General features: G+C 42.7%; 1 protein-coding gene across 3 annotated transcripts in view; it reads left to right on the plus strand.

The window, feature by feature from the left end:
* Positions 1–17,317, plus strand: part of LOC137380213 (solute carrier family 26 member 6-like) — a 117,604-nt gene that overhangs the window by 85,326 nt on the left and 14,961 nt on the right. For all 3 annotated transcript variants that reach the window (XM_068052017.1, XM_068052018.1, XM_068052020.1), the window contains 8 exons: positions 1,187–1,334; positions 2,867–2,980; positions 3,915–3,992; positions 5,424–5,519; positions 7,276–7,382; positions 10,102–10,171; positions 13,675–13,767; positions 16,358–16,474. In XM_068052017.1, the coding sequence (XP_067908118.1) occupies positions 1,187–1,334; positions 2,867–2,980; positions 3,915–3,992; positions 5,424–5,519; positions 7,276–7,382; positions 10,102–10,171; positions 13,675–13,767; positions 16,358–16,474 (823 nt within the window). The remainder of the gene's footprint in view (positions 1–1,186; positions 1,335–2,866; positions 2,981–3,914; positions 3,993–5,423; positions 5,520–7,275; positions 7,383–10,101; positions 10,172–13,674; positions 13,768–16,357; positions 16,475–17,317) is intronic.

Raw genomic sequence — 17,317 nt, forward strand, 5'->3', positions numbered from 1 at the left:
AGCTTCCCAACACATTCCATTCCCGAGGCAGGGTGGGCGCAGTAGAGGCTACCTGCTCGGCAGTGGAAGGTAGCCAATTAGGCCTGTTATTGGGTCAATTAGGGGAAAGGTGATGGCACCACCAGGATCTCGCCAATGGTGGACGGGCCCCCCGCTGAGGCCAGAGCCCGGCATTTAACCGGAGATGGCCTCCCAGCAGCAGGCCAGGGAGCCATCAATGCCTCTTCTCTATCACTCTATCACAGACCCACTGGGATGAGATGGCCACAGCCTCCATCACCCTCCACATTGATCGCCTGATAACTGTGGTCATGCATGATTTTTAATTTTTCACAATGCTGCAGAGAGCGCCTCCATTTTGAGGCGCCCTTGTGGTCATTTGCCTGCCTCAGCAGTGCCCACATCTCCCAGCGGGGCTGCCAGCCAGACATCATAGCAAGCCCTCCTATTGGACCTCTCACTTCACGGGTCTCCCCGCTTAATTGGACAGGGCTCCCAGAGGCAGTTTGGGAGAGACAAGGTAGATGCAGAAAGGATGTTTCCCCTGGCTGTGGGGTCTAGAACCAGGGGACACAATCTCAGAATAAAGGGCAAGCCATGTAGGACTGAGATGAAGAGAAACTTCTTCACTCAGAGGGTGGTGAATCTTTGGAATTCTCTGCCCCAGAGGGTGGTGAAAGCTCAGTCACTGAGTAAGTTCAAGACAGAGATCGATAGATTTCTAATTGCTAATGACATCAAGGGATATGGGGATAGTGCAGGAATATGGTGTTGAGGTAGACAATCAGCCATGACCTAGAATGGTGGAGCAGGTTCAACGGGCTGAATGGACTACTCCTGCCCCTATGTTCCTATGTTCTTTCCTTTTTAATTGGTCCCTATGGGAAGATCGCATCACAGCTACTTCTGGGTTCTCGATCCAGAATTGATGCCAACGTCAAGATCATGACCCAATAGGGAAAATCCGGCCCATGGTCTCTTATAGATTTTTGGATATTAAGGGATATGGGGATAGTGAAGGAAGGTAGAGTTGAAGTAGAAGAGTCAGCCATGATCTTCTTGATTGGCGGAGCAGTCTCAAAGGGCCAAATGGGCCAACTCCAGCTCCTGTTTCTTAGTCACAAAAGCTGAGGCTTAAAGATGTGATTTGCCCTCACTGCTTCCTCTTTTCTTTTGCACTGTACAGTCTGCATGCCCCAGTTGCACCTGACTTCAACATGGCTTCCAGTCTCCTAGGCGATGCTTTTGCTTTGGCCATTGTGGGATATGGCATTACAATATCTCTGGGCAAGATCTTCGCACTTAAACATGGGTACCAGGTGGACAGCAATCAGGTAATGCAGTAGCCCAATGATTTGGGATATAGAAACAGATGTAAGCCATTCAGCCCTACCAGCCTGCTTCAGTATTTTGCTGGCCATTGGCAGTTTTAAGCCTAATTCCAATTTTTCATCTTCTCTGCATATCCCTTAATATCATTACTTCCTGAGTATTTCCCTTTTAAAAAGCCCAATTTGATCCTGCAATTACGATCTTTTGGAGCAGTGCATTTTACATCCTTGCAATCTTCTATGTGGAGGAATTTTTCCTGGACTCACTGTTCCAATTTTAAGATTATGATGCAGGTAATTCTGTGTCTCTTTACATAGTGATCAGGGAATACACTGAAGGCTTTATGCACAGTTATTTAGGACATTAAGAAAATATGGAATGAGAAAAAGTTATTCAATCCAGGAACCTGATTCTCTCTGCTGATCCTCTGTTACTTACACTGTTGTGGCCCCCTCCCCAAAACACTCAATCTACTGATGGAGGCAGGCATGCAGAGGTAGAGCTGCATGCATGCTGACTTTATATTCTCCACCTCCACAATCACAGTCTAAGTTTAATTACCTGCTCTGCATCTACTTATCCATCTCTCTTAAAGATCAACAATTTCACTCTTAAGGATTGAATATCCAAGGGGATTCCAATCATGCACTGTAACTCTGCTAACACCTTTTCTCTGGGGTTTCAGTGCATTTTCCATCAAATTTACAACAGATGATCAGGACAACCTCACGAAAATTCAACCCCACCTTTTCTTAAATGAAACCAAGAGGTGATATCGGGCAAGCCAGTTTCTCTCTGAAGAGGGGATTTGTAGTCATAGGGAAATTAATAGATCTGTTAAACTCGCATGATTATAGAAATCTGCATGAGGAGACAATTGACATTTATAATCAGATGGGTGGAAAATCTAGAATGACTGAAGCTATCAAGCACAGACTCTAATAAACAGGCTGGTTGAGCCAAATGGCTTTTTCTGGTTCCAAGCTTCTTATGTTCTTAATTGGGATACTCAGCATAATTCTGTGTCTACGCACCATTTGGTGACAGAAAAATACTGTGTTAATGTATAAAAGACAGGCTGAGTATGTTTCTGTAGCAATTCTCGCCATTTGAAGGAAGCATAACATCATGTTGACATTTCCCAGTCTCTATGGCACCGAACTGATGCTGGACAACAGAATTTTTTATTATATATCAGTAGCTGTAATACTGCTTCAAAGCTACAACTGATAGTATTTATTTCCTATGGAATATTAGTAAGACCACACATTTGGAAATTGATTACGATATAATGGGAGTGAATGAGAAATGGTTTGATGCACTGGAGATCTATACAGTGAGGATAAATAAGAAACACATTGGAATTCTATATCTTATGGGATGTGCTTTGGGTCCATGTGAATTCCATGCTTGAATCTCATAAATGTTTGCCTGAAATTGCCTGCAACAAGAAATATTGGCACTGAATGGTATTATGGAAACTATAGGGCATATTAAGGGCAGTATCCTCGACTTTGTGATCTGTTTATTGCAGGAGCTGATAGCACTGGGCCTCAGCAACTTTGTGGGAGGATTTTTCCAATGCTTTGCTGTGAGTTGTTCCATGTCCAGGAGCCTGGTTCAAGAAAGCACTGGAGGAAACACACAGGTAGGGAGGGGGTTTTATGGATTGTCCCCAAGACCCAGGTACCTCAGGTCTTATTAGATAGCCCTTTTAAAAGTATTTGCATGATCCTATAGAGAGGCCAGTAAAGACAGTAACTTGTTTTTCGTGTTCTGGCGGGACGTGGTTGCTGGTTTCAGCAGGTGTTGACTGCTCGGAAATTGAAAATGATAGGATACAGGTGGGAATTGGGCGGATCAGTTACACTCTCAATATTAAGGGCCTGCCCATCCAGTTTTCCCTGGGTGTGCAGGACTGAAATCAATGCCCTTCTTCTATTAACAGCTATACAGCTACTGACTACAGATAAACTACTATGGGGTGAAATTCTTCCTTTCTATTTTAATGAAAAAGTGAAATCAAAGCAGATTTTTTAATTAAAATGATCAACAAGAGAATTTCATGGTATGACTTTGCTGCAGTTTTTTCCAACTAGAAATAGTTAGTCCCAACCACACTGAGGCAGAGTTTTTGTGTTGATTAGGGTTATATTATTACAATACACCATGGCGATCAGCAAACGGTTGAATTTTTATTCCCACTATTTTAGCAACTTGGATGCCAGCAATGAATGTTACAATTGATAATGCTAGCCCCCAAGAAATGTGAAAATTGGACATTTGAAGAGAAAACCAGCCCTTTTGGAATATGCTGGTGATAACCTAATCAATTTTCATCTATTTCTCATATTAATAGCTTTACATCAAATTCTGGTTTATACTCATTTCTGGTGTCCATTTTGGTGCTATTTTTAATCAGGGATCACATGTTCGCACTATCTTGCCCATAATATTTGCAGAGTTTAAACCATAATCTAATCATTTTTTGATGAGCCAGTTGTCTTTGTCATTAAGGGAATCTGTCCCTGGCCCTGAATATGTTTATTACTGAATCCTCTTCTTGATTGGATAATCCACAGTTGGCTGCTGCAGTATCTTGCATTGTTATCTTGGTGATTATTCTGGAAGTTGGAGCACTGTTTACCCAACTACCCAAGGTATGCCACTTCATCCATTTGTATCAGTATCTCAGGTATATCAAACAAAGTATATAAATGTGCTAGCTATTGTACTGAATGGGAGAATTTAATAAATGTACCAGATATTGCCAAATTTATTATCATTGTGTTTAATGAATAATCAAGTCTTGGTGAAACACACATGCATACACACATATAAATACGCACACACACATACACCATGCTTGTTGGTAGATTTTTTTTTACCTTACCACTTTAGAGGAGGCCCAAATAAAATGAATGGATCTGACCTCCACTATGCTGAAGACAGCTAAAATCTTGACATGTTCTCCAGGATGTAAGCTGTAACTTTTGCATGGAACGTATTCTTATCAAAGACTCACTGAAGCTGCATGAGGTTGGGGAAACCCAATTGGGGTTATTGTACACTGGAATTCTATTGCTAGGTGGCACAACGGTACAATATATTGTACTACCAATACATGTTGGCCAACAAGGTTGGATATCTCCTTCCTGTTATGTTTACGCCAGGATTCTGGATATAGTATATATATATATGATTTATCTCAGAGCACTGTAGATAGCACACTGTAGATAACACAAGCACCATCTGGTTTATTTACAGCACTTTAAAATATTATAGTTCTTACATGATCTCAGTACAATGTCTCCTCAGAGCAGTGTGTTTTCTTTTGCTGTAGAACCTTCTAGTTTTAGTTTTTACTCTTAAGCTCCATCCATAGGCTTAAGCAATCAAACACAGTAAACGTAGATAAGTGGACAGATTAATACAATCAAATCCAGATCAGTCAAACACTACACTTCCCACTCCTCATTTTACTGCATTCCCACTTTCAGCGCACTGGGTGGAGGATAGAGTGTAAAACTTCTGATTGGTGAAGTTCAAACACAGAGATGGAACATGCTCATGCAACATTCCTGTGAGTGCTATTTTTACAACTACTTTAGACAATTTAAAATAGCAGGCACAGAGTGCTTTAAGCATTCAAAGCTGAATGTCAGAAGTCCTACTGTTAGGTATTTCCTCATACAGGTGGAAAGCAAAATTAGTGAAATAGTCATTCCTACTCCCAGAGTTCCTTGCAGCTGGCTCGGATTGGCTGTGACAGATGACTGCTCATAGGAGGTGCCCAAAGAGACAAGGGGGAGAAAATAGAGAGATCAGTGAACTCAGAAATCATTAGATTGTATCGGCTTATATTTAATTCCTTCACGCCATTTGCTTTCATTCTCACTGCTTCACTTTCTGAGTGACTGAGAAAGGAATTTAGACACACATAAATCATAGGATTTAGTTACAAAATCCCAGCAAGATCCCTATTTTGGAAATTAATGTAATAATATTTAGTAAAATATTTGTAGATGGTTGGGTAGACGTTCTACACAAGAGTTGTGTTACGTTTAATGGTCTACGTTTTCTTTATGCAGGCTGTTTTAGCATCAATTGTCATCGTCAATCTCAAGGGAATGTTTGAACAGGTCACTGATATTTGCCATTTCTGGAGAACAAACAAAATTGATCTGGTAAGAGATCTGATAACTGATAAATATGGTACCTATTTACACTGAGAGCAAATATATTCACTGGTTATTTTAAACTTTGCTTTTGTTAGTGCCACTGTAACACAGGTTTGATGCAGTGTCAAGTTCCCCTTCTGGCTCAACAATGTTTTTTAATGCTGAGGAATTTCAGGGTCCATAAATCAATGGCATGGTATGATTAGGGGATGGTACTCCTTAAACTGGGAGTTCCAACTCCTAAACCCTCTGCTGGGATGTAGCATAACATCGGGACAGCCCAGTCTCACCAGGGGTACCTAGCTTAAAGACACAGGTGAGACCTACCTGGCACGTCCAGGCCAGTCACAGGCCCTGAATCCCCCAAAGATGTAGGTTTCAGTATTTTTTTAAAAGTTTTTGACGTGAATGCTGGGCTAGCCAGCTTCCTGACTAGTTTCCAGGCTCTTTGTCTTGGGGTGATGGTGGGAGAGAGGAGAAAACCATAGATGTGTCCTAAGCTGCTAAAGGCCCATAAGAGCAACCCCTCACTCTCACACGCCCTGTGAACTTCGGCAGAGTGGTTGGTGAAGTTCTATGCTTCCTGGCAGTTACACAGGGGTGCACTCCCCTTAGGGTCATCATTTCCAAAAATATCTGAATTGATAGAACCTGGACTGTTTCAGTACTTATTCTTTAACTTCAAGTCTTTCATGCTGAAAGGCTTCCATTCTGAATTCAGTTCATCAGTTCTCAGTGAGGCCACTAGAGTGCACACTATATAATCACTATTGATATAGCACACGGCAACATCAATGAGACCAGATGTAATTGTCTTCCAAACTGAAAGAAGATGGTGGTTGGAGGAATAGAGGGAAAAATAGATTTTAAAATAATTATTTCATTTATGGAATACAAAATGCCACAAAAAATTAGCCAATCTTCAGTGTCCAGGCCACACAACCTTCAACTGATGTCCTAATGTCTCTATTGATGATCCACCGGTCATTTAAGAGGCCGGGGATGTCGGCACTGGAAGTATCCATCCCTGGCCATCCTTCTTTCTACCCCATTGACCATGTTTGGAGCAGGTGGAAGCTATACCCCCACAAAGCCAAATGGGAATTCCTGTACAAGGATGTAATCCAACATATCTGGGCACCAACCTAATTTCAGCCCTTTTTGGCATATTCGCATTGAAGGTATGATGGGAATGTACCAGTAGCATCATGAATTTTTGACCCCAAAGTATTTTACAGAAATTGGCAGCTTGTCCCTTTTTGGCATCTACTCCTTACATCAAACTATAATACTTGTGCAATCTTCCTGGATCAAGTCCCATTCCAGGACTCAAGCACAAAAATCAAGGCTGACATCCCAGTGCAGTACTGAGGGAGTGCTGTGCTGTCAGAGGTGCCATCTTCCATGTGAGGTGTTATACCAAGGCCCCATCTGCTCTCTCAAGTGGACATAAAACATCCCATGGCACAATTTCAAAGAAGAGCAGAGGGATTATCCCGGGTGTCCTAGCCAATATTTATCCCTTAGTCAACATCGCAACAACAGACTATCTGGTCATTATCACATTGCTGTTTGTGGGAGCTTGCTGTGCACAAATTGGCTGTCACATTTCCTATATTACAACAGTGACTACACTACAAAAAGTACGTCATTGGCTGTAAAGCACTTTGGGAAGTCCTGTGGTCGCAAAAGGCGCTATATAAATGCAAATGTTTCTCTTTTTCCTTTTCCTAATACATCCTCTATCACATTGTTCTTGTAGATTGTTTGGATTGTTACTGTGATTTTCACAGTACTATTAGGCATGGATTTTGGACTGGCTGCCTCCATAGCATTTGCATTACTTACTGTGATCTTCCAGACACAACTGTGAGTAATACATCTAGCCACAAATATGAGTTCCACTGACTTTTCTGCTGCATTCTTGACCTTTCCCATCCTCCATATTTATATTTTGTCCTGAATAGCTTTTATTAGGATGCAACAAAATGTAAGGGGAAGTTAAAACAGTGCTACAGCCAATAGCGATTGCTTCTATTTATTTCCAACCAAGAAACTCCTCTTGCAGTCAGTAATAATTCCATCAAAAGACTGAGTTAATTATTTTTTGTATTTCCACACTCTTCCTTTGGAGAACAATGTGAGGTAGTAGAAGGAGTCACAGGCTGATAGACCACAATTTGAACACTTCTTTCATTGCTGTAGCCACCTTTATAGCAGCCAGTAGGGTGGTTAGTACTAAACAATGCCCGGGTAGGGTGGCAGGGGGTGCGTGGGTTATGGGTTTCCCCAGCCTATACAATTTGAATATACCAGTGGATGTCAACTCAGAATTCAGGCCTAGGCTCTGATCCTCACTCACCAGGACTGTCTGGAGCAGGATTTGAACCCTACACCTCCTGACAGAGAAGTAGGATTGCTACCACTAAGCCAAAGGCTCACTCCAAAATATTGCACCTCCAACAGTACAGCACTCCCAAAGCACTGCACGGAAATGTCAGCTTAAGTGACATGCTCAAGCATCTGGAGGCAGTATTGAACCCACACATTCTGCCTCAGAGGTAAAGAGAGTCACTATTGAGCCAAAGCTTAGGTTGCATCAGTGGATTATATTATCAACATAATAAATAAAATTGCATCTAATTTTGCAAGAACAACTTGGATAGAATTAGTACTTCTATGACTATTAGCCTTGCTTCTAATTCTAATAGACTTGGGTAACTTAAGGTAGTGGATAGGGGAATGTCTATGGATGTTATTCATATGGACTTCCAGAAGCCATTTGATAAAGTCCCACATAAGAGACTGTTAACTAAGGTAGAAGCCCATGGAGTTGAGGGCAAATTATTGACCTGGTTAGGAAGTTGGTTGAGTGGTAGGCAACAGAGAGTGGGGATAATGGGTAAGTACTCCGATTGGCAGGATGTGATTAGTGTTGTCCCGCAGGGATCTGTGTTTGGGCCTCAATTATTCACATTATTCATTAATGACTTGGATGATGGCATAGTCAGTCATATACCCAAATTTGCTGACGATACAAAGTTAGGTGGCATTGTAGACAGTCTAGATGATAGCATAAAATTGCAAAGAGATATTGACAGACTAGGTGAGTGGGCAAAACCGTGGCAGATGGATTTCAATGCGGGCAGGTGTGAGATTATCCATTTTGGACCAAAAAAGGATAGAGCAGGGTACTTTCTAAATGGGAAGAGGTTAAGTACAGTGGATGTCCAAAGAGACTTGGGGGTTCAGGTGCATAGATCTTTAAAATGCTACGAGCAAGTGCAGAAAATAATCAAAAAGGCTAATGGAATGCTAGCCTTTATATCTAGAGGATTGGAGTATAAAGACACAGAGGTTATGCTGCAGCTGTACAAAACCCTGGTTAGACCCCACTTGGAGTACTGTGAGCAGTTCTGGGCACCACACCTTAGGAAAGATATATTGGCCTTGGAGGGAGTGCAACGTAGGTTTATAAGAATGATACCTGGACTACAGGGATTAAGTTACGAGGAGAGATTATACAAATTAGGCCTGTTTTCGCTAGAATTTAGAAGGTTAAGGGGTGTTCTCACTGAAGTCTTCAAGATGTTAACAGGAAAAGACAGGCTAGCTAAAGATAAACTATCTCCATTGGTTGGAGATTCTAAAACTAGGGGGGATAGTCTAAAAATTAGGACCAGACCGTTCAGGAGAGATGTTAGGAAGCACTTCTTCATGCAAAGGGTGGTAGAGGTTTAGAATTCTCTCCCACAAACAGCAGTTGAAGCTAGAACAGTTGTTAATTTTAAATCTGAGATAGATTTTTGTTAAGCAAAGATATTAAGGGATATGGGCCAAAGGCAGGTATATGGAGTTAGGCCGCAGATCAGCCATGATCTCATTGAATGGTGGGACAGGCTCGATGGGCTGAATGGCCTACTTCTGTTCCTGTTCAGTAGCATTTTATCTTCTCGGTCTTTGCCATGATTGATGACAGCAATTCCAGAAAATATGATCATAGTTGTGCTATGAGTCCAGTAACCACAATGTACACTATCACAATTTCAGACAACAAAAGCAACTTGGATTGCTCTGATGCTTCCAAAAGAGATCTGACAATCACTGGATCAAATGCAGTCAATTAAAGCAGAAGGACTATCCTTGCTATTCTGTTCTTTGCAGACAGAAAGAATATGTATAAACATTGTGCCAGTTTCAGCAAAACAAAATAAGTGACAGCCATTTGCTGATTCATTCCTCAGGGCAACACCTTGACCAGTCAGAGTCAAACTGCCTGGTTTAAATTTCAAACAAAGCTTGGCAGTGAACTGTCAGTCACTGTAAACTGGTACATTCTCCATGGCAATACCTTGACAAATCAGAGTTCACTTGCCAAACAATCAGCATTCTCTTCTCATACAGTATAAAGTTGTTGTTTTCCCTTACATTGGTATTCTTGAGGATTGTCCTGATGAGCACAAGACGAAAAGCTTCGACAACATATCTCTATTGTCAGCAATACTCAATATTCTGTTTAGCTATATTTAACATTATACAAATTTGTATTCAATTTTCCCAGGTTTGAGCATCCTGTTTTCTTTTTCAGACCCAAATATTCAATTCTGGGACAGGTTTCCACAACTGATATCTACAGAGACATCCGACAGTTTGATGAGGTAGTGTGAAGATCGGTATTTGCAATAACAATTTGCATGTTGGTATGAGGAAAGTATAATTAAAGGATGGATCACATAAGAATTGTGGAAATGCCCACAGAAGGCAAGGAGAGTGAGGAATTTTGTAGAAAAATCCCAAATGCAATGTCTGTAACACATTAGAAAAATACTTGTTGGTAAACAAGTGAGTCCTCAGAGCTGGGAAGTTAAGTGGCACTGTCAATTAGCATAACTCCTTCTACCTATAGAGACAGATCAAGTTTAGACATACAGAATGAAAGTTATGTCTCACGAATAGGCAGGATGGTCCTGAAAGAAGCAGAATCGTAGAGCAGAGGAGATTTACTAGAATGGTACCAGGGATACAGGACTTCAATTATGTTGAGTTACTAGAGAAATTGGGATTAACCTCCTTACATGAGAAGGTTAAAGGGGATCTGATAGAGATGCTCATTATTATGAGGGACTTTGATAGGGTAGATAGGAAGAAAGTGATTCCACTGGCAGGAGGGTTGGTAACTAAAGGACACAGATTTAAGATAATTGGCAAAAATTCCAGGGGGTGGGGGAGGGGGGGGAGAGATGAGGAGATTTTTTTTCCCAGCAAGTTGCCTTGATCTGGAATGCACTGCCTGCAAAGGTAGTGGAAGCAGATTTAATAGTAACTTTCAAAAGGGAATTGAATATATACTTGAAAAGGAGGAATTTGCAGGACTATAGGGGAAAAGCAGGAGAGCGAGACAAAGTGGATAGCTCCTTCAAAGAGCCAGCACGGACACAATGATATAGCTGAATTTTCATGGCACCCTAAAGTTGAGAAGAGGCGGGGGGTGCCCTGAAAATACCAGTGCTGGCCGATGTGTCAGTTTCAGGATGCTGTCCCTGGATAACCAGGATGGGGCATAAATCGCACTCTTCTCCCGATTGGGGCAAAGGAATTTGGTAAGGAAGTGCCTTTGGTGCTGCGCAGGTGACAGGGTGAGTGGATACCCAGTCACAGACATTGAACGGGGTTGTCACCCTGCCCCCCCAACCCCCCCAACCCGGCATCGTGGGGGGCAGAAGAACAGCGGGCAAGGCTGCCAAGGATAATTGGGCGGCCACCTGTCCAAAAGGAAGTCTGCAGCTAGCAATGGGGGCCAAAACAATGATTTTGAGCCCAATGGCAATGAGGGGAAATACCCTCCACAGCTAGGGCAGAATCCTGGGCATCAGGAGGGCATGGGAGAGGAAAGACGAGCAAGCAGGCAACAGAGGCCAAACCCTCAACACAGGATCTACCGCCGAAGACGGAGCTACCTGGAAATGATCGAGACCCAGTGCTGCGGGAGACCGCGATTGTCCACGTAGATGTCCAGACATCTGTGCCCTTGTCGCTGAAGACCTCGCACCTTGCAGCACTAGTCGCCATGCCCTGCCGTGAAGGTCACTGCAGCCTTGAACTTCTTCACTTCTGGCTCCTTCCAAGGATTGGCTGCGGACCTTAGTGGCATCTCGAAAACAGCTGTACACCACTGCATCTCACTTGTTCTGATGCACTCTTTGCAAGAGCTGGACAGTACATTCATTTCACCATAGATGCAGCCTCGCAGGGAGCGGGGGCAGTGCGTCTTACCTCCATCACTGGATTCCCCCAGGTGCAGGGCATCATCGATTGTACTCATGTGGCCATCAAGGCACCCAGCAACTAGCCACTCAGATCCATCAATAGGAAGGGCTTCCACTCCCTCAACATCCAACTGTCTGCAACCACAACCACCTTCCTCCATGTGTGTGCTCACTTTCCTGGTCGCTACCATGACTCCTTCATCCTCTGCCGGTCCAGGCTGCCTCAGATCTTCGTTCCATTCCCCAAAGTGCATGGATGCATGTTAGGCCTCATGTTACATCCCTCGAGGAGATGGCTGCTGACCCCTCAATGGGAGCCCCAGACAGAGGCACAGAGGCATACAACCAATGCCATCTGCTCAGTAGGACAACAGTTGAGCAGGACATCAGGCTTCTGAAGATGCGATTCCGATGCCTGGACCGGTTGGGTGGCGCCCTCCAATATCCTCCTGCAGGGGTCTCGGTCATTGTGGTGGTCTTCATTACATGGCCCTCCAGCGAGTTGTGGACCTTGAGGATGATGAGGCCCTGGAAGGAAACAGCTCATTGGGGAGGAGCAGGAGCAGGAGGTGAGAGAGGAGGAGGAAGAGGGAAATGATGCTGAACAGAGAGGTGCCCCTGCTGCATGATGAGGTGACCTCCCTCACGGCTCCCAGCATTAGATCCAGGTGGGCATCAATGAAGCGAGGGGCAGCGAGGTGCCAGGCCTCTGCCTCTCCTGTGACATCTCACTTCCCTCTGGTGCTGTGGGAGACTTTGGCACAAACTGCAATCTCTCCCTCAGGACCACCAGCAGCCTCAATGATGGGTGCCATGGGATGTCTACATGAATCCCACACGTCATCTGACCCGCCTCTTTTCCCACCCCCACTGGCTCTAAGTGACAGGAAGCCCGTGTCCATACCAATTAAAGGCTTCCCCGCACAGAAATCTTAACTTTAATCAATTTCCCGCCAGAGGCAGGTTTCTGACCCAAAAACAAATCCGGATCCTGTTTATGGCCTCAGTGACAAAAATTCAATCCTATAATATCATTAAGACAGTTCATGGCAAAAACAATTTTAGACAGCTGCTTTCACATGCTTCGTTGAAGCTGGTTCTGGGGTAACATTGACAGAATATATTTTGCAATGGCAATGGAAAAATACAGCTAGATGTAGCTGAACTTTATAACTTTTGAGGTCTAATCTGCTTGAAAAAATTGGGCCTACAGCCCTGTCTAAAAACAAAGGGGGGAATTTTAACCCATCCTGCTTGCCCTGTTCCCAATCAATTCCCACCTGCCACCATCTGAAGTGGGCCCTTCTTTTAAGTAGTCATGGCAGCCACTTGACTCAGGTAGCAGCTTCATTAATCCATGCAAATTGGGGTCCTATGATGTTGTTAGGTTCTCAGTAAGACATTTTAATGGCCTACTGAGTGGGTTGCCCACCGCAGGCAGCCTGCTCAATAAAAGCTGGTGGGCTAGGGTTAGCTTGGGGTTTGCCCTCCGATGTAGGTCAAAATATTTCCTCAGTGGTACCAGGAGGAACAGGAATATTCCTCCAGAACCACAAGGCAAGTCTAGGCTTATACTGCCCGAGCCCCCTCCTTACACCTTCCCATCCTTGTAATAGCCCTTCATGATCTACCTGGCTGCCAGCGAGCAGCCTCAGGACCATGTGATTTTGACCTGCCAGAAGCCAGGTAATAGCCTCTCTCTGCCCATTCCCAATGTCATCAGTTTGATCCCCCAATGAGCAGCGTGACACAAATGAAGCTTAGAAGTTAAAGCAACCCCGGCTTCAAACTGATGACATTGGATGTGTTCAACACTCATCTGGTCCACCTGAAACCCAGTCCCAATTAAAATCTCTGCTCCAAGTGTCTGTGATCTGATTTGAGTTTCTTTTTAGGCAAAGGAAATTCCAGGAATTAAAATCTTCCAGTCATCTGCGACCATATACTTTGCCAACGCTGAGTTGTATGAAGAAGCACTGAAGCAGATGGTAAGGAAATTGATTAAAAGGTCCACTGTTATTAATATTTTAGTCATGGAGGGGAAGAGAAGTTTCAGACTATCAGCAAAGCAACAACAAACAAAAACAAGAAATGCTGGAATCACTCAGCAGGTCTGGCAGCATCTGTGGAAAGAGAAGCAGAGTTAACGTTTCGGGTCAGTGACCCTTCTTCGGAACTGACAAATATTAGAAAAGTCACAGATTATAAACAAGTGAGGTGGGGGTTGGGCAAGAGATAACAAAGAAGGTGCAGATTGGACCAGGCCACATAGCTGACCAAAAGGTCACGGAGCAAAGGCAAACAATATGTTAACAACAAATCTTTGTTTCCACTGTGGTGCAGTCTCCAGACAGACATCTCTGTCCAAACACTCAGCTAAAATATAAGTGGATCAAACTGCCCCCACCCAACCTTCCATGTGACACTGGTTCATTGGAGAGTTTTCAGAGAATTGTGACAAGAATGATTCTTCAGATTCTGTGTTTGCAGGGAGACTTCCAGAACTAAACCTGTTGTTATTGGAGGGAAAGATAAGTGATACAGGTTTGAAGTGCTGAGAATAATGGATAATGTAGGTGTAATGTGGGGATATGGTAGCATAGTGAGTGATTATGTTTAGAACTAGTAATGCAGAGGCTTGGACCAATGATCTAAAGACATGAGTTCAAATCTCACCATGGCAGCTAGAAATGTAAATTCAATTAATTAAATAGATCTGGAATGTTATAAAAAGGCTAGTATCAGTAATGGTGACCATGTAACTACCAGAGTGTCATTAAAAACCCATCTGGTTCACCAATGTCCTTTAAGCAAGGAAATCTGCCATCCTTACCTGGTCTGGCCTACATATGACTCCAGACTCACAGCAATGTGCTTGACTCTTAACTGCCCTCTGAAATTGCCTAGCAAGCCACTCAGCTGTATTCAAGAAAGCAGCTAACCACCACCTTCTCATAGATAACTAGGAATGCACAATAAATGTTGGTCTTACCAGCGACACCCACAACCTATGAATGAACATAAAAAAGATGCATGCACACTATTTAATCTGGACTGAGAGTGCAAAACTGGAGGATATAAATTAGAAGAAAATTTTACATGGTGCTGACATGTCTTGATGACTCGACATTAGAAGGATTTTCCCCCCATACAATACACACCATCCCCTTACTGAGAAAATGAGAAACTATTTTCATCTCTGTGGTGTTTGTTATTTAATTTAGTTAGTAATAACCTACAAAGACTGAAGAGCTTCAAAATGTGTGGTATGCATTCATCAGTCATCTTGTTCACTGTAATATCATACAAACATTTCCAGGTCAAAAGTAAACAATCAGGGAAATTAATTAGGGATACAAAGTCACATTCATAATATTGGCATTGAGTAAACCACAATGAAATTTCACAAGAGTGACACAGGTTAATTTTATGTTAGATAATCCCTTCCCCCTGTGGGAACAATTCTGCCTGTGCTCAATAGTTAGTAAATCTGTAGACAGCACACAAATTTTCAAAAATGCTATGCCACCTCTAAGCCCTTGTTTCCTCATTTCTGAAGTAGTACATGGAATAGTTTGAATCCAATACATTTTGAGCATCAGAATCTGATTTCCATCCAACTTGGCTTTTCCAGTGTACGGTGTTATAATCTGCTTTTTCGTTTTGTTGGCCATTCTTGGTTAATGTTGTATTTCAGCTGCTTGTGGTGACTCCCATGCATTCTGTACTTCTTAAGTTCCGATTCATAGAACCATAGAAAAGTTACAGCACAGAAAGAGGCCATTCAGCCCATTGTGTCTGTGCTGGCTGTAAAAACTAGCCACCCAATCTAATCCTACCTTCCAGCACCTGGTCTGTAGCCTTGCAGATTACAGTACTTTAGGTGCAAGTCCAGGTAACTTTTAAATGAGTTGAGGGTTTCTGCCTCCACCTCCAATCCGGGCAGTGAATTCCAGACACCCACCACCCACTGAGTGAAAAAGTTTTTCCTCATGTCCCCGCTAATCCTTCTACCAATCATCTTAAATCTGTGCCCCCTGGTAATTGACCTCTTTGCTAGGGGAAACAGGTCTTTCCTGTCTAATCTATCAGGCCCCTCATAATTTTGTACACCTCAATTAAGTCACCCCTCAGCCTCCTCTGTTCTAAGGAAAACAACCCTAGACTCTCCAATCTCTAGCAATGAGAATCAAAAAATAACAATTAGTACAACAATGAGAACTTCATTCCCTTTCAAATTCCCCTTCAGGTTGCGCATCGTCCCGGCTTGGGCATGTAATGTTGTTCCTTAATCAATATCATGGAATTCCCTATGTAACATCACAGTGATCTCCACATGGTTCAAGGAAAAGGACCAATATCACCTTCTCAGTGAACTATGGTGGGCAATAAATGCAGATTTAACGGTGTCGCCTACATCCATACATCAAATATAAAAAAAAGACCTGGCACCATATTAGCAATTTTCTCTGAAAATATCATACTTGCTAGCTTTAACAATTTGTACTCTCTGTTAACACCCAGTGTCAACAATGTTGCACTGCCTTAATAACCCCCTGTACTGTGATTTGCCTGTAGTCTGGAATTAATGTCACCAAGTTAATTTCGAAAAAGAAGAAAAAAATTACAAAACTCAAGCAGAAGCTGAAAAAACAGGAGAAGCAGGAAAAGAAAAAAGCCAAGAAAGAGCAAAAGGTAGAAACATTCCACTCAGCTGGGACAAATAAATGCTTATCTGACTTCCTCAGACCTGCTTCTTGATTTTTTTTTTTAATAGTGTTTTATTATCTTCTTTACAGGATTTTGTTCTTAAACACCCAAGAGAAACATATCGGTTTTTACTGTCATGTTCTTCATGGGTAGCTAGGCCTGGTTTGTGACAGCCTGCACCCAAAATAAGACACTACATGCACTATTTGTTGAGAATGTACCCATTATAGATCACTTCCAATATTGTTCTCAAAGCAGCTGGTAGATTCCTCATAGAATCTTACAATACAGAGGCAGGCCTTGTGGCCCATCATGCTGCTTTCAAATGTTATCTACAGTGCTCAATATGAAAGCAATGTTCTATAAGTAACTGTTGGTGCAGTGGTTAGCACTGCAGCCTCACAGCTCCAGGGACCTGGGTTTGATTCTGGGTACTGCCTGTGTGGAGTTTGCAAGTTCTCCCTGTGACTGTGTGGGTTTTTGCCGGGTGCTCCGGTTTCCTCCCACAGCCAAAGACTTGCAGGTGATAGGTAAATTGGCTATTGTAAATTGCCCCTAGTGTAGGTAGGTGACAGGGAATATGGGATTACTGTAGGGTTAGTATAAATGGGTGGTTGTTGGTCGGCACAGACTCGGTGGGCCGAAGGGCCTGTTTCAGTGCTGTATCTCTAAAATAAAAAATAAACAAAAATAAAAATAATATTTGCAGTATAGTAGGGCATACGATGACCTGTCAATATTAATATTTTAAAAATACTTTGATGGTTCTGTTAAATAAAACCAGGCAATTTCATTTTATTTTAGTTTTGAAAGATTAAAGACATATGT

Source organism: Heterodontus francisci, chromosome 19 (genome assembly GCF_036365525.1).
Source record: "Heterodontus francisci isolate sHetFra1 chromosome 19, sHetFra1.hap1, whole genome shotgun sequence".
Taxonomy (NCBI): domain Eukaryota; kingdom Metazoa; phylum Chordata; class Chondrichthyes; order Heterodontiformes; family Heterodontidae; genus Heterodontus; species Heterodontus francisci.